This window comes from Schistocerca serialis, chromosome 1 (assembly GCF_023864345.2).
Source record: "Schistocerca serialis cubense isolate TAMUIC-IGC-003099 chromosome 1, iqSchSeri2.2, whole genome shotgun sequence".
In the NCBI taxonomy this organism is placed as follows: Eukaryota; Metazoa; Arthropoda; class Insecta; order Orthoptera; family Acrididae; genus Schistocerca; species Schistocerca serialis.
The window spans coordinates 886,369,766-886,392,485 of NC_064638.1; the positions used below are offsets into that span (position 1 = coordinate 886,369,766).

General features: G+C 39.2%; 1 protein-coding gene across 1 annotated transcript in view; it reads left to right on the forward strand.

Annotated features, from left to right (window-relative positions):
- LOC126458446 (uncharacterized) overlaps positions 1–22,720 on the forward strand; it is a 272,653-nt gene that overhangs the window by 225,630 nt on the left and 24,303 nt on the right. The window contains exons 3-4 of the mRNA XM_050095514.1: positions 9,505–9,760; positions 9,843–9,957. Coding sequence (XP_049951471.1) covers positions 9,505–9,760; positions 9,843–9,957 — 371 coding nt within the window. The remainder of the gene's footprint in view (positions 1–9,504; positions 9,761–9,842; positions 9,958–22,720) is intronic.

The window sequence follows — 22,720 nt, forward strand, 5'->3', positions numbered from 1 at the left end:
TCAAATGAGTACAGTAACTGTTAGAATAAACCTGAGAAATACAATCAGTTGTTGTCAAAATATAAGAAAATGTACGTGGAAGCAGATAAGCTTCAGTTAGAAAAGAAATTAAATTCATTGTAGATGAAACATAGGAAGAAAACTGAAAAGAATTAAGAGTATAAAAAAATATGAACTTGAGCAGACAAGCTACTGGCGCCAACACTTCAGTGCTCTGATGCTGTGAAGTTTTTGCCAGCAATAAATCCATTCTGATTCAAATATAGCCACAATTTCCACTTTAAATACTTATATACTGGTATTCCTTTATTTATCTATCTATAATGTTTAAAGCATTCTTTCATATGTGTACACATTTCCATCATGATTAAGCTCATAGATTGTGATGCCATATTAGGTCTTAATATGAATTTCCTGTAGCCAAATGATGTAAGGTACATGACAAGTGTTGATGTGCAGGAATAGCCTCTCATAAAAAGAGTGCCCTCCTTGTTTAACTTTAGGTGTAACCATTAGCAAACATACATCAAATGTATGAGCGTCCATCCTCAGAAAATTTCAGATAATCATTGGCTCACTTATCCTCAAGTCAGTGGTAAATTTGCATGGATTCATCTTCCTCTCTTCTGATACTACTCCAACCTTGTATGCTTTTTCTTTTCTTTCCATGAGCACAGTACCTGTCTAAAGGCCAAATAACAGCTGACATCCACATCTAAAATGTCTGGCTTGAAGTTTGCACAATATTGCTTTGCTCTCTGGAGTCAGAAGGCAACATATTGTATAATATTACTTCACAGTTTCATTGGGAGTCTAGGAGCAGCTTTAGCTGTGGCATGCTTCTCCAAGATATCCAACTATTGAGCAACTGGTGAAATTTGCAGATGTTTCATATTGCAGCATCTGTTATTAATGTCCCTTCACAATGTCATGAAGAACACTTTAAACACTGGCATTATTGAGGACTTCATATCATTTTTGAAGGAATACTAGTCTTGTCGCTTGATAAATTTCTGCAGGTATTGCATTTCCATACAATCATAGGTTTTTTTGTCCACTTCCAATGACAGATCCACATTTCCACATCAAAAGTGAAATTTTGTTTCTCACTCAACTCAGGTCAGCTTGCTTTTTGAAATTTTCCTGCACTTTCCACAAACATAAGTACTAAAACTTTTGATCTCATGACTTCAGAAATCTTTAGAACAGTGCACAAGTTGTATTTGCTACTTTTTCATACTAACTGCTGTGTTATTGGAATTCATCATTTCTATATGTTATAGCGCAAACCTTGTTTAAAAAAAGTGTAATAATTTTATCTTTGATTTTCATTTTGTTGTGGTTTAAATCTAATTCATCTTTGTGGCACTTCTTCCAAAACCATACAGTCTTTTTTTATTTTTAGGATTGACATTTACATGTGAGCACATGAGTAATGACATTCAGTTTTACATGTGAAACTCACTATATCCTTTACAGCCCGCTCTTTGCAATAGCATGTAGCTTCCAAATTCACAGTGTCCTTTGACTTGCAAAACAGAGTGCTGAGTGTTTATAATTAAAGCGAACATACTCAAAGTGTTTCCATGTGGGCTGTAATTATCATATGGCAGCATACTTGGTAGACATGCTAGTGTATTAATGCAGAGCTGATTTGTACTGAAAAAAAAATTACTTTCAGTTTTGGCAAATGTGTTGCTGTGAATGCAAGAAAATTGTATAGAAATATTTTCGTATCACATGGGTTAGGAACAGGACAAAGACAGTAAAGGTCAAACAAGTGAGAAAGGCAGAATGTTGATTTTTATTATTAAGTATCGCTTACATAATTCAGGTTACCTTCCATTCGGAAAGTGGATGCACTCAGTGACTGTATGTGACATAGATTATAGAGTGCAGCAATCAGTCATCCTTTTTAGATTTGATTATGCAAATCCAAATTTCAGCTAGTAGCTAGCCATTCTCAATGTATGTAAGTCCCTGTTGTCCGGGCATCAGTCACAGTTCTTTGAATACTCAAAATCCCCACTTCATCGCTACCTCGGAGATGCTGTTACCTATCACTCTTTTGTTGAGTATAACATCATGTTCAAACTCACTTATATCTTGATAACCTGTCATTGTAGCAGCAGTAATCACTCTAACAGCAGTGCCAGACGTTAGTTGTCCTGTATAGGCATTGCCAACCAAGGTGCCATCTTCTGCCTGTTTACATGTCTCTGAATTTGAATATGCATGACTATATCAGTTTCTTTAGTGCTTCAATGTGAAACTTCATGAAAATAACAATAAAATAACTGACTGCACAGTAGTAGCTAGTACATTTAACAATTACATTTCAGCCACGCATTCTGAGGCAGCTTGTCACGGTCGGTGCGGCTCCCCCCGTCAGAGGTTCGAGACCTCCCTTGGGCATGGGTGTGTGTGTTGTCTTTAATGTAAGTTAGTTTAAGTTAAATTAAGTAGTGCATAAGCTTAGGGACTGATGATCTCAGCAGTTTGGTCCCATAAGACATTACCACAAATACCCAAATTTGCATTTGAAATATAGCATAACACCTGACTATCAAACATCACAACTCACAACCAGACAGCAATATACTACATTCAGATTCAAAAATTTATACAGGAACTCTGTTCATGACTTCTGCAACATCTGAGGATTTATCTGTGATTATAGAAAGATTACCCAATAAATATTCAGTAGGTGCTGATGATATACCAGATACTGTCATTAAAGCTAGTGTAATATTTGTCATAGAACCATTAACAGATATTTTCAATTCATCTTTCATGAGTGGTATATTCCCAAAAAAACAGAAAATGACAGAAGTAAAACCACTGTATGTGAAAGTAGACAAATGTGAGACTGCAAACTATAGGCTTGTATCATTATTGTCAGGCTTTGACAAAATTCTTGGGAAACTGTTTCTTAGGAGACTAACAGGCTTCCTAAATAAATAAATGATAATAAGAGATTCACAACATGGATTTAGAACTGGCAGATCAACACAGTCAGCTATTTTTACCTTCCTAGATGTAATTCTAAGTGCAGTAGGTAATACACAACATGTTTCTCCCATATACCTCAACTTGAGTAAAGTTTTTGGTGTAACTGGTCATGACATTCCATTTCAGAAACAAAGTAATTGTGGAATAAGAGCCTTACCAAACAAGTCAGTCCACTCTTATCTCCATGATCATCAACAGACCACTCAAATAAAATGTAAAAATATGAAAACAAAGAACATTTCTAATTTGTATAATAACTTGCGGAAAAACGATCCATATGAAGTCCCTCAAGGATCAATTCTTGGGTCCACTCTTTTCATTCTCCATGTTATTGATCTATCAGAAAAATCAACTAAAGGAACAACAGTACTTTCTGCAGATGATACAAATACCCTAATTAAATTATGCAATAAAAACAGCCTACAAAAGCAGCTGCAGATGTAATACAAAATTTAACACATTGGCTCAGAAAAAGAAGCTGATAATAAATTCTGAAAAAAAGCAATGACAGCCCATTTCCATACATCACAGAGACTTAACATACAACACTAATTTTTAACATGATGGAGAAACTGTCTCATCTGAGAGTACGACGTAATATTTAAGTATATATATTCAGCACAACCTGAAGTGGAAGACACACCTGAATAATGTAAACAAAAAGTTAAATAGGCTTACATATAATGTAAGAATCCCCCCACAAAATACAAGCCATGCATCAGTGGTCAGAATGCACCATGGCAGTACTCATTCACTGCATGGAATTATCTTTTGGAAGTACTGAATAAGCAGCAGAAAAAATTAGGCTACAAAAAAGATTGTTAGAATAATAACACATGCTAAATACAGAAGTCTCAACATACTGCTCCTTCCTTGTTCATATATCTATGGAGTACTAATATTCTTAGTGGAAACACCTTAAAACAAGAGGATGTATTCAAGTATAATTGTGATTTCTGCACTCAGGAGTACCTGCATGTCAGTACAGTAAGAATAAAAATTTGTGAGGAATGATTGTATGATATTGTTATTATGTTTTATAACCACATGCCATCCTATCTGAAACATACATACAGTTTATGTAAGTTTAAAGTGAAACTGAAAGAATACATGCTTGACCACTGCTTCTATTCTTTTTCTGCGTTTTTGGTGTGCCAAGAAAATATAATGTAATTGGTCACATATTCTTAGCCATACTATGATTTCAATCATCTTATTGTTTTGATAATTATCATACCAATATTCAACATGCGTTGAATGATTTTTCAGAATCACAGTATGTATAATCTTGTATATGCTATGTCAAACCTGACATGCCCTATATTGTTCGTACAAACTATGTACTAAATCATGAAATACAAATACAAATTCAAACACATTTAATCAAAATAAAGGACCTGTTCACAGGCTGATCATACCTGCAGCCAACAACAAATCGGGCCTTGTTCTTTAGTCTAATGATAATCCACAATATATTGAGGGAGATGAGATGGAAATGGAGAGGCCCTCCACTAAGGGCAAAAGATAGCAGAAATATTAAATTTCCTGACAGTAGATGGAAACAAATGGAGAAAAGCAGCCATCCTGTCATTTACCCTAAGGTGACAAAAGTCAGGGGATAGCAAAATACACATATAAAGATGGCAGTAGTATCACACACACAAGGTAAAAAGATACAAACCATTGGTATAACTATCATTTGTACTCAGGTGATTCATGTGAAAAGGTTTCCAATGTGATTATGACCTCACAACTGGAATTAACAGGCTTTGAACATGGAATGTTAGTCCAGACTTGATGCAAGGGATGTTCCATTTCAGGAATCATTAGAGAATTCAATATTCTGAGGTCCACATTGTCAAGAGTGTGCTGTGAATACCAAATTTCAGGTGTTACCTCTTACTGCATACAACACAGTGTCTGATGGCCTTCACTAATGACCAAGAGCAGTGATGTTTACATAGAGTTGTTAGTGTTAACAGACAAGCAACAACATGTGAAATAAGCACAGAAATCAAGGTGAGATGTATGATGAATGTGCCTGTTAGGATATTGTGGTGAAATCTGGCATTAATGGGCTGTGGCAGTAGGTGACCAATGTACAGCATGACATCATGTGCAGCACCTCTCCTGGGCTCATGAACATATCTGTTGGACAACAGATGCCTGAAAAAACATGGCCTGGTCATATGAGTCCCAATTCCAGTTTGTAAGAGCTGATGGTACGGTTTAAGTGCATTGCAGGCCCCATGAAGTCATGGACCGTAGTTGTTGTCAAGGCACTGTGAAAACTGGTGGTGGTTCCATAATGGTGTGGGCCATGTTTACATAGAATAGACTGGATCCTCTGGTCCAACAGACCTGATCATTGACTGTTAATGGATACATTCAGCTACTTGTAGACTATTTGCAACCATTCATGGGCTTCATGCTCCCCAACAACGATGGAATTTTTACGAGTGACAATGGACCATTTCACTGGGCTGTAATTGTTCATGATTGGTTGAAGAACTTAAGCAAATGATTTGGCCACCCAGATCCCCAGATATGAATCCCATCAGGTGTTTATGGGACATGAATGACAGGTCAGTTTGTGCACAAAATTCTGCCCCAGCAACACTTTTGCAATTATGGGTGGCTATAGAGGCAGCATGGCTCGATATTTCTGAAGAGGACCTCCAGCAACTTGTTGAGTTCATTCCATGTCAAGTTGCTGCACTATGCTGGGCAAAAGGTGGTCCAAGACAATATTAAGAAGTATCCCATTACTTTGCCATCCCAGTGTACATGCTCATATAACCATTATCTGCAGAGCTGTGTTCATAGTCATAGTGCTAACAACAAGTGAAATGCAGATAGTTCTGAATGCACATTTCAGTTTTTAATCATGTAAATTATTATTATTGTAATTCTTGCTAAAGCGATTTTCTAAGCATTAAAGTAGGAAAATTATTATTATTATTATTATATCAAAACATTTATATATGTTATTGTTGGTATTACTAATATTAGGGAAATTTTGGTTAGATGTGAGAGTGAAAGCAAACTATATTCAGGAGAGGGAGGGGGAGGAGAAATTAAGAAACTCCCACAAAACTTAACCCTTTATCTGCACCAGGGCCCATATCAAACATGTTTACATCTTCATCTACCTTGCAGACAACTGTGAAGTATATTCCAGTGGGTACCACTCACTGAATCATATGTTAAGGTTGCTCCATGTTTCTTTTGCATATTGGGTGCAGGGAAAATAACTGCTTGTACGGTTCTGTGCACACCATAATTAGTCTTTGTGGTGGTCTCTATGGAACCTAGAATCCTCACTTAAAGTTTGTTCTTGAAATTTTGTACATAGACAGTCACGAGAAAACTGGCATCAAGTCTTCAAGCATATGGCAGTTCAGATATTTCTTCAGCGTCTCCCTTACATTCACCTGTGGCTGAAACAAATCTCTGATCATTTGTACTTCTCTTCTTGATATACATTTAATATTCCCTTTTTATCCTATTTAGTGTGATTCTCAATGCTTGAACAATAATTCTAGGACTGATTGCACGAGTGTTGTATGTAAACAATTTATCGGACATTGTGCATTCAGTCTTGTTCGTAGACAAAAATACTGTACAATGTGTTCTACAAAATTTGAATCCTGATTCCATAAAAATGAACCAAAACTGAATGTCACAAAGACCCAAATAATGTAGTTTTTCTCTAAATCATCAGCAATGTGACCTGTAAAAATAGCTCGTAATAATTAGTTGTTATTTCAAATCCATAATTGAGTATGTGATAATTGTCTGTGGAAATTCTACAAAGAGCACAAGGCTATTAATTCTAAAGAAAAAAATCATTATAAATGTATGTGCTGCCCATAAAAATGAGTCATGTCTCCCATTATTTCATGTTTCCCGTTATTCGAGCAATTAAAAATACTAACTGCTGCTAGCTGTAGCATTCTCGCTTCCCGAGCACAGGGTCCGAGGTTCGATTCCTGGCGGAGTCAGGGATTTTCACCTACCCCAAGATGACTGGTTGTTGTTGTTGTTGTTGTGTCGACTTCATCATCATGTGTCCAGATTACAGTCAGAGGAAGACAATGGCAAACCATCTCCATTAGGACCTTGCATAGTATGACGGTGCGGGTCTTCCATATCATTCCCCACACTCTGTCAAGAAGCATGGGACTCCATTTCTATTTTTCCAACAATTCTTTCATTGTACATTTTTGAAAATTTTGATTTTTATATGCAGTAAGTAAGATGAACTTGAAAAACAAACCCCACTTTAATAATGGCTGCAGTACTTATCACAAGGAGAACTTCAGATCCCATAACGTCACTTACACACACAACGGTACATGGGGCCAAAAATATAACAAACTGCAAGGCAGGAACATTTTGAACGTGGATCTTGACTCTTTAAAAAGATTACTCCATAACAGTGTATCAGAAAAATGTCACTGTACCATCGAAGCATTCATGGAAAACAATTTGAAACTTTGAACAACAGAAGTATGCAGACTATTAATTTGTAAACTGCTAGTATACAATAAATATTGTAGTGTTACATGTATTTCTATTAGGTGCACTTGCATAACTATTAATTTATAATGGATGTTTCAAAAAGCAATGTAAATAGATCTTTTGTAAATAATTATATTCTTTTCAAACTTGATGTGTCTCTGGTACAGCAGATCACATAATCTGTACAAGGTACATAATGGGGCTAATAAATCAAATTTCACATTGTTCTGTATGTAGTCTCATTTGTTAATTGAGTATATTTTCCCATCGTCCTACCAACAAAGCAAAGTTTTCCACCTGCTTCATCTACAACTGAGCTTACCTGGTCATTCAATATTCACAGAAATTGCTACACTCAGATATAAGTGTGAATATACCATTTCCAATGGTGATTAATTGATACTATAATCATAGGATACTATGTTTTTGCATTTAGTGATGTGTGCAGGTTTAAAATTTTAAACATAAGAAAGAAGTTACCAATCTGTGTTCATTTTCAAATCTTATAATCTGACTGAATTTTAATCAATTCTTAGACAGTACTCGATAGTGGGTAACTACATCATCTGCAAAAAGCCTGAGGTTACTGTTAAAATTGTGTGATACCTAATTAATATACAACATGAACAGCAGGGGTCCCAACACACTTCGCTGGGGCACACTTGAAACTACTTATTCATTGGTCGATTTCTCTCCATTTGAGATCACGAATGGCATCCTCTCTACTAATTAATCCTCAATCAGCTCACAAATTTCATTTTGTGGACCAAATGATCATATTTTCATTAATAAGTGTTCTCATTGTGATGAGTCAAATACTTTTTGTAAGTCAAGAAATGTAGCATCTATCTGACATCCTTGATTCATAACTTTCAAGATCTCACGTGAGAGACTTCTGAGTTGGGTTTTACATGAGTGGTGTTTTCATAAACCATATTGGGTGGTTTGTAGGACGTCATTTTGTTAGAGGTAATTCACTACATTTGGGCTCAGGGTATGTTCTAGGATTCTGCAACAGGGGGATGTCAGTTATTTGGGTCTTAGTTTTCTGCTACTCTCATTGTAGATGACTGTGACATATGATTTCTTCCAACTGCTCACCACAGGGTTTTTTTTCTGTATAGAATCTGATGCTCTGGAGCCTTGATCAGTTTCAGTGAGTGTAAATGTTTCTCAGTGCTACCAACACTAATATCTGTATAACTCACCACTGCAGTGGTGCAAGAATTAAGCTGGGACAACATTCCAACGTCCTTCTTTGTAAGGGAACATTTAAAACAAAAGGGTTAAGACTTCTGGTTTCCCTTTGTTACCTTTAGTTTGAGTTCCTGTGTCTCCCATGAGTGTCTGGAAACAGATTTTGCTGCCACCAACAACCTTTACGTACGACCAGAATTTCTTTTGGTGTTGTGGGATCTTTCAATAATATTTTGCTGTGCTAGTCACTGCAGGCTTCATTAATTACCCCTTCTGCATTTTATTCAGCATCTTGCAATCTGGAGCCCTATACTTCATTTTGTGCATATTTATTGTGGATTAGTGACTATTTATTTTGAAGTTAATTTGCACAGACTGCAAGCCAGGAGGTTCCCTCCCATGATTAAGTGTTCTACTGTTTGTGTATCTATACATTGCATGATCAATTCTTCTCATAAACTAGAGGCTCCAGCTTGAAATTTCATGAGGTTTATATTATTTTGTAAATATGCACAGATGAAGGGGCTCATTCTACTTCTTTTAATCTCTATTACTGTTGGGAAGCACTTCATTTATATTGAGTGATCATGTAACTTTATATATCTTTTAAGTCCCAAAACTTTTTAGTATTATAACATAAATTTTATCTTGCAGTCCTAACTTTGAACTCACCTGCATATAACTTGTGCAAGATATTTAATCTCTACTTTTTTTAGTTATTTCTAACCATTTATACTTACTAGCCTACAGATAAAATATTGTGTTTTACAGGGCAACGTTTGCGACACGATGAAGCTCCCTTACGAGGTCCACCAACAGAATATGACAAACTAGTTGAGGATTTCTATGCAAAACTTCAGGCTCACCGTAAAGAGGCCAAGCATAAGTTGGATGAGCGCCAGCAATCTGGAGCAAAAAGACTGGTTTCACGGTTTCCTGGCTGGAATGAAATGACAATCACCAACCTACACAACATGTTCCTTCTCTTTGACAGCAGTAATCTTGGAATGCTCAACTTTGATGACTTGTAATGAACAGAATAGTAAATATGATCAATACAGCTTTTGTTCTTAGAATATCTGTGTCCATTTTAGCCATTTCTGTGTCAGCTGTGCCATTCTGGGATGCCTTGGTGATGAAAGTCCCTACGATGTACGTAAACTTCATCATGATACAGCAGACAAGGACATGGATGGTTGCATCAGTTATGAAGAGTTCCTTTTGGTATGTACACTCATCACGCAAAGTTTTAGACTCATTCTGTAGCACAGGTTCTAGTATTGAAAGCTGTAACTCTTGTCCAGTAAACCACATACGTATTTCATTCTCCATCTTATTCTCCTTTAGCTTAATACATCTTTGTCATGAAGATCATTAAACAGAAAACATTAGTTCTTAGTACATGAGCTTTTGGGAAGTAACTGTCACTGATCTTACAAAAGAAATTCCCCAGGTATATCTGGCGCACTCAGAGTTCAGTAATCATCAATGCTGGCAATCATTTAGCACTGTAAACTTAGGACTTCTCACCATGTTTGGATGGACAGTGGAGCATCATATGTGTTGGAGAGCAGGTATATTGATAGAACCATTTGGATCTTGAAGATAATACAAACCTCTAAAAAAATTTATAAAATGTCAGCCTCAACGTTTTTGCACACTAATGGGATAACTGACTGTTGAGACATAGCACTTATTAACAGTTAATTCAGTTACACCTGCTGCACCATAGTTGTATTAGCCTCTACCTTTATCAATGATTATTTTGCCTACCTGTCCATGGGAACTCTTAGACAATCATAAGATACAAAATAGTGTATTCCTGCCAAAGAGAGAAAAAGAAAGGATGATCAGAATTTGACATCCTATCAATGACGGGAACAAACCACAAAGTCAGATCAGAAAAAATGGAATTGGCTGTGCTCTTTCAAAGGAACCAAACTGTCATTTACCTTAAGTGATTCAAGGAAGTCAAAAGAAATTTAAATTTGGAAGGCAGGGCAGGTATTTGAACCACCATCCTTCCAATACAAGTTCAATATCTGACAATGGTGCTATCTTTATTGGTAAAGACAGCAAGAGCTGACCAAGAAAACTACATCTTAAATATAAAGGCACTTGAGGTCTGCTACCATATGTGACATAGTATTGAATTATAATAAAAGTGGACATATTCTAAACATCAAAAAATCCACTTTAAATGGTGTGTAAGGTACAACTGACAAACTTGAAGATGGCAGCAAAGTTTGTCAAAACCAGTTGCTTTAAATAAAGCAATATTTATGTTACGTAGGCTGTTGAATGCTTTTGGTAAGTAAAAGAGATCACTCCTACGGTCATCTCAAAATGAGAAAATTCAGTCTGTAAAATTAAACATGTTCTTACAATAATTAAAGAATACCTGCACCATTTATACAAATTAGTGCTTTGAAATTTAAATTAAGTGGATGGAAGATAGCCTGGAGATCTAAACTGACTCAGGACCAAGGGAAATTAGTTTTCAAAATCAAATTACTTTTAAGTTTATTGAATCTTGCTGTTAATTTCTGTCAGGTTCATTTCTCTATTCACCCAGACTAATAATCGACAGGCACATTTTCACAATCATGTGAAATCATTAGTACAAAAAACATTAATGACAAATTCACATTATATGGGAGGTAAGCAAATAAACATCCTGAAAACAAATTCGCAACTGTATGAACCTTAAGAACTGTTGAATAACTATTTCATTCTGTATTTTCAAATATGTTTTTTAAATGTTTAATATTACCATTATATTTCTGAAAATTTTGGATAACTGTAACCAGAGTGCCATAATGTTTACACAAATGCTTAAAAAGTTGCCTTCAGTCAAATAAATGTTCTTTCACAGAAACTTTTAGCTCTCTTACACAATAGTAGCTTAACATTTACCACTATGTGTTGTCCAAGTTATTGATTTACCTATTTCTTCATGATGCTACTTACAATCTGTTAATGGATGAAGTCCTTTTACCAAAAATTACTACCACAAAGATGGGATCCACAGCGGTAGATAATACTTCTTACATTCTTCATTACTAATCTCACTATTACTTTACATACCTTATCACCTTCTATACTTCACATACCTCATTATTCCATTATTTACTTCTACATTAGACCATTATTAACACTTGAGCAAACAGGCTGTTTTTCATAACATGAGCAGGTGTGCAGTGCACTTTGGACACATGTAGAATAGATGTCTTTATGTTACCAAGGTAAATATGTATTAACAAAATTGCAGTTTAATCTTAGTTTAATTAAACAACAATAAAATAAATTAACATTATATGATGTAAACCACTGTTTAATTGAACAATAGTAAAATAATCCTTTCACTGTATCATTCTGTTGCTATACCCAAATGTTACCCCCAGCAATAACCCACTTGGAGCATTAAGCAGCACTGTTGCATCAGTTACCTGCCAATTGCTTATCTGATTAATAATTATCTCATAAGTGCCTCATTGTGGAATTGTGCTGATAGCTCCGAATCTGGGTCATTTTGTTGGATGGATGTTAATTTTTTTTTCTCACCTAGCCTGCTGTTTATTTAATATCACTACTGCTCACTTGTTAGGTGAGGCAAAAATGAAAGAATAGCTATGGGCTTGCAGTTGTAAAACAACAATGGAACAGTACAAAACAATCTTACTTGTGATTGGTGTGCTTTAAGCACAGGCATTCCCACTCGAGAGATAAACACCACATTCCCTGCTTTGTCTTAACTCGCAAATACTGAGTAAAAAAAAAAGTATAGCTACTACTGATAAGCCTAACTCTTCTTTGAACAACAGATAATACACAAGTTAATCAAAGCATTATTTCACTATATTTAACATACTTTTCTTTTCTCCAACCTGAGGAGCTACACTGTGACACATTTTACTCAAAACACACATTAGTGCAGGCAACTGTAATTAATTCACATGTAACTTCTTAGATAAATGTCACTGAGTTCAGTTTTTAAATCTTTCCCTCTGCTTTGCCTATACAAATTTCTAGTGCTTTCTGTGTGATTTTCCATTAACATTTTCAAGTTAATTACACAGTCTTCCATATTTTTGCTTACCTCAAATTTTATGTTATTTATATCAGAAAGAGATTCATTATTTTGAACAAAATTTCGTCTTTATTAGACCACCTCCAAAAGTAAAATAAAACATTTTTCCTCTTTAAGTCCATTGAAATATTCTTTACTTTCATCTTCTTGAACATTGTTAGTAATTACTGAAATAGAAATTTTAATTGGAGCTAAACTGACGATAGTAGAAAACAGTTACATTACTCTTACAGTCTGGAAAAACATAGTGAAACAAAAGATGAGGAATGGATTCACCCAGTTGAGGAAGCACTGTTTGCGGGACACTGTATTCACTAGAGATCAGTGAGATTTCTACTTATTTATTTTATACGCTCCAGACAGAGTTCCAACCCTGTTTACGAAATTAATTTCCCCTAACTTCAGAAATGGTTCACCGTCTTTGTGCTTCACTTTGAAACATTTTGTAAGAGCAAGATATGGTTTTAACTCAATAATCTTTCTCAAAGCATAGAAATCATTAGATTCCAAATAAACCAGCTCATGTGCATCATTGTGGTCAATCCTGATAACTTAAATGGACCATGACATACATGTAGAAATTTAAATAACTCCCCATTCACTTATTACATTTTTCTTTGACTTGCCTAAGATTGAATTTTCTAATTTGTGGTTAGTTGGCTTCCCTTTACTGTCATGCTTTCCTTTTCAGGAGATCCCACCATAGAGTATTGCTCAAATGTGTGGGATCTGTACTGAGTAGGACTAGAAGGAGATACTGAACATAAACAGAGAAGGGTGGCATGATTGGTCACAGAGAAAGAAACTGAACTGGCAGATGCTTGAAGATAGATGTAAACTATCCAAAGAAAGCTTACTTATGAAGTTTCATAAACTGGCTTTAAATGATGACTCTAAGAATAGACTACAGTCTCCTATGTATCGCTCCCTTATGGATAGAGAGAACAAAATTAGATTAATTGTGGCAAACAGGTAGGAAATACTCATTTTTTGTGCACTATGTACTTGAATGGAATGGGTAAAAATTAGTAATGGTACATGCCATGCACATAACAGTGGTTTGCGGAGTATAGATGTAGATGAGGATTCTAATTTTTTCCTCTAGATATTTCACATAAAATCAGAAATTCTCTTTCTTCCTCAGTAATAATAGTAGGCTTTTCTACAGACATCAATTCACAAGAAGCAAAACCAGAACATTCATTCTGTAAGTTGCTTATTATGTTTTCAAAGTTTTGTATGTAATTTTCTCAGGCAGTGAGTTTCTTGCTACAACGGATATGACACAACCAGTCAATTTTTTTCAATACTCTCTGACTCATACTTCTTCATGGTAGTAGACTGAAATACTTATATGTTTAATTTTATACATCCTCCTACATTGCATAAACCTTGCTAAAATCAATTGGGGTCCACTATCTGAATGCTCAGGGCCCCTACCTTGTGAAAATAGTCTTATTCTAATCTTTCCACAACAATTCCTGTGTTTTGCCCATTTTGTTGGATATAATTTTACATGTTTAGAGAAGGTAACCAATATAACAAATATAATTTTTCTACCCCTCCAGTAGAAGTAGATAATGATGCTAATAATTCATCTGTAACAAATTCCTTCAGCGTATTGAGAATAACAGAGTGCATTAAATTTTTTTGATGAGACTGTGTTTGTTTTCAATCTCATTTGTGATATCCAGACAGACTGTCCTTGATTCTTCTCTATAAATTATTAAATCTCATTGTTTGCTGTAATTTTGCTATCATTTTCTGATTATATAATGACCATAACTATGTAATCAATAAATTTTTCAATATGCTGTTCAGGGACACACAATTTCCTTTCCTGATTATTTAAAGATATCTTTGAAAAAATATCTGAGTTGTAATATTGTTTAATTTCTCTAAAATTTGCATCCTCATTCTGTTCCCTGCACATGTGTTTACAAATTTTACAAATCAATTTTTCGTCTTTTATCACCTCCAAGTAATATAATGTTAGATCATCCCTATTTGGATTCTGATCATTCCCTTTCCTCTTTCCCATAGCCTTTCTTGACAAAGTGTCTGCTATTCATTATATTGTCTTTACCCTGTGGCGTCAATAGTTCGTATCAACCATGAAACGTAATATCTGTGAACTCTCGAGCTTCCATCTTAACTTTTCTTTAGTCAGTTCTTTGTTATACTTCATTCTGTATGGACACAGTGTCAAGTTTAAATATATATGAGCTACGGCATATATGGGAATTAAGTTTTCTATATTCTGATTACCAATCCCATTCCCATAGTGGTGACCCCACAGTTCATACATGTTTTGCATCTTCCGCGCCAGTGTTTATGCAACAGGTTATATGCACTACACAATTACCATGCCAAACAATGCCTTGTTTGAAGATGTGGAAGCAAAACTCCGCTCACTGACTTTCATTGTTTCTTCACCAACGGCGTATTCATCATTTACGCACAGTGATTCGCATTCTCAGCCAACACCGTGTGCTAACCTCATTAGTTTTCAAGAGTCGAAAACTACAACATTAGAGTGAACAATGGACTCAGGCTTCATGTTACTGTATTATGCCCATCTGACAGTGAAATGTGAACTGAACAATATTTCAGATTGTGTCTCTTCAAATCGAGTGTTTCAAGAAAAATGTGATCTCCATTCGAACATGTGTTTAGCCACCCACCAGCATGCTACACCAGTTACAGTCAGGTCGTGTGCAATGCCGCCATTACTACAAACCATGTCGGATCCATTCCACACACGTGGTGTTCCAGTTGTCTGTTTTGCCTAACATGGACTCCTTACCTCACCTCAGTGGCCCGCCACATGCACTACAGGCATGTTATGCATCAGATAGTTTCCACATGGGTGGTGTTCTCAAGTTCTCAACCCCCCACCCCCCACTTTCAGGGGGCTCCGTTTCTGATCACTCAACCACCTGTTCTGGAAGCGGGTCATTTCCATCCAGCACTTGTCACTCACAGTCCAATTTCCAGGCCCCCCTCGTGTGCCGTCCATCTGCCCATTTCCACGGTACTGTCTGTGCCTGCCATGCTGTGTTTTCATGACACACAGTCAACTATGCCAGCTGCCGCTACTATGGATTCGCTCGCCTGGTTTAAATCTGGACCTACCGTGCCGGCCTCTGACTTAACCTCAGTTCAGCCGCTACCCCAGGAGACACCAAAGCCGCCATCATCACCACCTCCTGACCGCCTGCCAAAGATACCGCTTTTATATGAGGACAACCCGGCATCATAGTTAGTACTCGTCAAGTGTCTGTTCGAGTTACATCACGTGTCTGACAACAACTCAAAGTTTCTCTGCCTCGTCACACACCTCCACAACCACTCAGATTTTATTTGTGACCTGCTCCTCTTGCTGCCACCTGCACCAAAATATGAGTTTGCAAAGAAGACTATAATGGAACGACTTGCCTGCTCACCACAAGAGTTAATAATCAAGATTCTCTACGAGAAGCACCTGGGGGAATGCACCGCCTCACAACTCTGTCGCCACCTTCGATTGGTCATGTACAAGCATACCATGCCTAATGCCACACTATGGGCTGTGTGGTCTGCCAAACTACCTACTGATCCACAGATCCATCTGTTACCACACTCATTCGAATCCATCAGCTCCCGCCTATGCATCGCTGACCAGTTGTTTTAGCTGCTGCGGCTACATCAGCCAGTTCATTCCACACGGTTCATCAGCACAGCCACCCCCACGTACCAACCTTCAGCTGGCAGAGGCAGGGCTTGCTTTGCTGTCACCTTGTCTACTTCTCCTGGCAGCATCAGCTCACTCTCTCTGCTGTCCGAGCACTCAAGAATCGCCCATGCACCTTACATACCGGTCTATTTACCGGAACAAATCAAAGAGGACAAGCTGCCCCTGCTGTCTCAGTCTTCACCTCCTACTCACCCTGCTCACCCTTTCTGCTGGTACCACAAAGTGTTCAGTGACGATGCCAAGAAGTGCAAATTGCCATGCCAATGTCCAAAGCCGACTGCAGGAACTAAGAGACACCGAGTCCTGCAGGGAACCTAACAGGCATCCTCTTACATTACACTCCATTCACTCATCCGCTCGGCTGAGTGGTTGTCTCTATGGGCCTGACATTGCATCAAGTCTAGCTTTCCTGGTCGACCCTGGTGCTGACGTGCCGATCATACCTACTTCGATGGCTCCACCTGCTTCTTCACAGACGAAGTCACTTCTACAAGCTGTCAACGCATCAACATTACCTACCTCAGGCTCAGTAAACCCTATCTCCTTCTCTATGTTTTCCGTGGATGTTCTACATTGCCGACATCAATGAACTGGTCCTTGGTACGGCTTTTTTTGTCTCATTACAAACTATCTCGGAACGTCATACAGGGTTCAGTGCTCCACCATCCTACGAACACTCACATACTGTGCACCCGCACCTATGTCCAACGCTCTGTTTCCAAAACAAAATACAATATCATACACGAGTGGTCTGCTCTTGCGGGCAGCACTGTGACCTCCGTTACTGACCTACTGTCAGAATATGACTCTGCAACACAACTCCTCCAGGACAACGAGAAACTGAAACAATGCATCACATCCACTTACAGCGAGCTCGTCATGGCTCATACCTCACTTCTGCAACTGCAGTCCATGGTGCTGCCACCTAAACAAGATTGCTCGGCCGAGCCTAGATCAAATTCTCAGCAGGTTAGTCCACAAACTTTACTTGCATGTGAAGTTGCAACCCCCTCCCGTCGTGCTCACCTCATCCAGTGCCATGTGTTTCAAACAGTGCTGCTAATGACAGTCGTGAGTGCATTGTGACCATGGCCACCTCTCAGACAGCTACCGCACATGTTGATAAACATTCCCCCTCTCTCACTCATTGGCTACATGACCCGGAGGACATTGTGGCCCCACATGCGACGCCATTGCTGCTTTCACCCACGCCGGTTGTCCACTGCAAGGTTAACAGTGGACAGTCGCCGCCCGTTCCCCTTCGCTCGGCGCTGCGTGCGCACCCACCCCCTCCACACAAGCACATGTTACACTCCCGTAAGAGCCTTACTTTTGTGCTACCTTTCCCCACTTGCACTAATGGCTGCACCTCATCTGAGGACTTGGCACCAGGACGTTAACCAATTTCATGTGCAGTTCTCAGTTTTTCTGTCACTGATGGAATGGCACACAAGATAGTTACCACTGCCAGCCCTCCTATTAGGCATAAGGTCTGACGCCTCAACCCTATCAAGTTGCACGTGGCCTGGAAGCAGATTAATGAACTTTTGGTGGCAGGTATTCTGCAACCTTCAGCCAGCAACTAGTCTTCACCAATCCACCTCGTCTCCAAACACAATGGATCTTTTCGAATGTGCGGCGATTATAGACACTTAAATGCTTGTACTGTCATGGACAATTACCCAGTGCTGAACATCAGTGACTTCACTCATATGATATCTGGCGCCACAATTTTTCAGAGTTATTGACTGTAAATGCATCTACCACCAGATTCCCGTGGCACCAGAAGACATTCCTAAGATGGCTGTTATCATGCTGCTCAGTTTGTTCCAATACCACTTCATGCCGTTCAGCCTAAAAAATGCAACACAAACATGGCAACATTTCATTGACTCTATCTTGCAACAATTCGAGTTTTACTTTACTTATCTGGACGATATTCTTATTTTCAGCAGCTCAGTGGAGCAACATGAATATCATCTGTCTACAGTCCTCCAGACCTTGAACTCCAGTGGTGTCGAGGTCAACAAAGTCAAGTTTCAGTTGCGCCAGGCGTCAGTCTCCTTCCTTGGTTACACCGTCTCCACTGACGGAATACAGCCTTCCAAATCTCGTGTGCAGGCTATCATGTCTCTGCCAACCAGGGCTACTTACAAAGAGCTATGCTGCTTCCTCAGCACCATCAATTACTATCATCACCATCTGCCTTCCCCCACTGCTGTTCAGGCACCCCTGATGGACACGCTATCAGGTAAACAAACTTCCGGTATCAAACCCATCTCTTGGACTGCTCTGGTGCTAGAGGCCTTCAAGGCTCTGAAGACTTCTTTAGCTCACGCTGTGACACTTGCCCACCCCAACCCCTCAGCCAAGTTATTTATCACTACGGACGCCAGTGACATCGCGGTGGGGGCAGTGTTGCAACAACGCAAGTGTGACACAGTTTCTCCCCTTCATTTCTTCTCCAAGAAACTATCTACGGCTCAGAGAAAATATTCTGCATTTGATAGAGAGCTCCTTGCTGTTTACGAGACAATCAAACATTTCTGCCCTGATGTTGAGGGATGTTCGTTTTTCATCCTCACCGGTCACAAACCACTGGCAGAAGCATTCTGCAACCCAACTGAGGACCCACCCCCTCGACGTTACCACCACTTTGACCTGTTTTCTCAATTCACAACAGACATCCATTACATCAAGGGTGCGGATAATGTTGCTGCGGATTTATTCTCATGGATCAGTGCTGTTTTTGCATCGTTGATCTTTCCGATCTGCCCTCCCTCCAGCTTCTCACGAAGATTCTCAGGCTCTCCTACGAGACCCACAAACATCACTTGTTTTCACAAAGGCTAAATTTCCTGGTGTTTCCGACGCAGTGTGGTGTGATTCTTCAACTGGAACCCTACACCCTTTGCTCCCATCCAGGCTGTGCCGACAGGTTTTCAATGCCCTGCATAACCTAGCCCACCCGGGCATTTGAGCCACCACACATCTTGTATCAGAATGTTTTGTTTGGAAGAATATCAAATGGGACTGTCAAACCTGGGCATGCAGCTGCGTCACTTGCCAGTGCAACAAGATCAGCCACCACACTTCACTGCCTCTGGGCAAGTTTGACATTCCCGCAGGACGATTCCGTCACGTACATATTGATCTGATCAGGCCTCTTCCTCCTTCTTAGGGCCATAGATATATCTTATCAACTATCAACCATTTGTCTCACTGAGTCAAGGCTGTCCCTCTCCCTAACATTACTGCTAAGACAGTAGCCAAGGCCTTCATTGGCTCGTGGATCACTCGTTTCGGGTGCCTGACCACTATCACCACCGATCAGGGTCAACAGTTCGAATCCTCCCTTTTCACCATCCTCTGCAATATCTGCAGTATTAAAAAAATATACACTACCGCCTATCACCCACAGAGCAATGGGTTGATGGAGAGATGGCACAACACCCTCAAGACGGCTCTTCGATGCCATGATTGTCTCTGGTCGGAAGCTCTCCCATGGGTGCTTCTTGGTCTATATAAACCTGACCTACAGGGAACTATATCCAAATTTGTTTTTGGCGAGAATCTGGTCCTACCGAGGGAAATTATTCTTCCCCAGGTTAGCAAGGATCTTCCCCCCTCGCCAGATTTCACTGCCCGAGACTTATGTTCCCATCACACTCTCCGGCTGCTGCCACATCATGCTGCATGATGATGTGGTTAGGCAGCCTCTTCAACCTCCTTATCTTGTCCCCTACAAAGTCCTGTGGCAGGGGGCCATGACTTTTTATATCATGATTAAAGACCACACACAGACAGTTTCTCTGCATTGCCTGAAACCAGCTTTCCTCAACCCTGATGGTCTCACACCGCCGCAGTCAGACTCCACAGACGATCAGTCCATACGTGATTGAGAACTAAGACGTGCTCCCATCAACTTCACTACACACCTCTTCCGCCAAAGACTGTTCGCCACCATATGCTGGTTTACACACTCACACACACACACACACACACACACACACCTACTGTCAGTTTGTCCTGCAGCATGCCGCCACACTGAGTGAACGACGTTTCTATAGTGACGTTCGATGACCACGTGGTCCCGCCATCAGACGGTCCCTTACATGTCAACATTGCACCCAACCTCACACTCCCGCATGAGTGTGACTGAGCATCTCTACATGCTTTTATTTCTATGGATGGCTCGATCCACTTAAGGGCCACACATGCCTGCACCACACTGTCGACCGCTCTGCCCGCTTACTCCCAGGCCGGCTGCCATCTCATCCAGCCATGGTGGCTGACTGACTATGAAGTGGACCTGCCTCTCACCGCTCCGCCTGCACAACCCACCTTGTTCGAGATGGAAGTACGTGTGGTGTGCCTGCCTACGCACACGATTTCCACCAACGTCGGCGCCCATATACCCTCACTCTTGGACATCTATAGTACTCTGTACTGCGGGGGAGGGGGGTATGCTGTGTGGCATCGATAGTTCGTATCAACGACGAAACTTAATATTTGTAAGCTATAGGTGCTCTGTCAAGCCTCCATCTTAACTTTACTTTAGTCAGTTCTTTGTTATACTTCATTCTGTATGGATGCAGTGTCAATAGTAAATATATATGAGCTACGACATACACGGGAATTAAAATTTTCTATCTCCTAATTACCGATCCCATTCCCATAACCCTTTATGTATCATATTTGAATTTCAAATTGTTGTAAAATAATGTCCACCTAGCCAGTCTTGGGTGCTTAGGTCATCAATGTTGCAAGGAACTGAAAGGTTTGTGACCAATATTTAATATCACTTTATGTCCCAATAAATACTCTCCAAATTTCTCAAATCATACACTATGGAAAGTGTCTCTGACACATAGTAATGTTTTTCATGTTCATGCAAAGCTCTAGTTCCAAATGCAATTGTTTTATGAACTATTCCTTCTTCTGTCCTACCCACTGGAACAATCATGAATTTAAATCTGTACTCATACACAATGACAGGGAGAGATCTGGATGATGTAGAAAATTACTGTTAATCAATTAATTTCTTATAACTTTTGGAAATCCTTTTCATATTCCTCTATATTACATTCCATATTACATTTTTCTTCAATAAAATACTCAAACATGGGACATTACAAAATTGATCAGTAATGAATTTTCAATAAAATCTAAAGAAACCAAACCTTGCTATTAACTATTTTTTAGCCTTAGATGGAGGAAAAGCTTCTATAGCTTTTAGTTTTCCAAGGTCTGGTTATGATTTCTTTTTGGTTACTGTGACCCAGAAGTGAAATTTCATATTCACTAATTCTGACTTGGTTAATCTTAATTTCATCCCCTCCATTTGAAATGCACTTGACTTCATTTAAAGTTTTGCAGTGATCTTGCTGGCTAGGACTAGCTATTAAAATCTCATCCATATATAAACTGTTACTTCATTAAGTATGGTAGTCAGTAGTTCTGTTCCCTGTAAATAGCTCTTAAAAAACACACAAACAGATTTTGTACAAGGTACCACACAGTTTTGGTAATCCTTTCCTTTGTGGCGTAGAGCGCCATAAATATCGATATTTGTTCTGTGTGTAAGTGTGCTATCTTTGAGGAGAGGGCTTTGGGCAGGATGTTGGACGCTAACGGCAGTTAGCCTCCGGACTTGTATCTGTGTAGAAGCTAAGTGTGAATAAATCTGTATCTGAGAGAATTCTAGTTTTTTACCTACAACTATTCTATATTCCTTCACTGGTGACCCCGTTTTTGTGTAATACGCATCCGAGTTACCGCCCGAAGGTTATTTACGCACCTACCGCATCGGGTTTCTCCACGATCGCGAGGGCCTTTGTTCAGCTCCAGACAATGGCCTTTCAGCATTCACCGCCACCCGGATTCCAGCAACATCTCTCCAGCACTCCTGCCGTCGTAGTGGACATGCCGCAAGAATCTTCGGAATCCTTCAGCCAGAACATGCAGTGGAATTCATCGAGTGCCGCCAGTTTCTTCCAACTGCCAACCGTCGTGGACTCTGGCTTTGTTAGCCTGGACCTTCCCACGTGTTCTCCACAGAGTGTTGGTCAGAACATTCCTACTCCTGTGTCGAACACACAATTCAATACAGTTCGTGGTGTCAAGCGAGGTTTTGCTACTTTGGAAAATCTAGTAGTAAA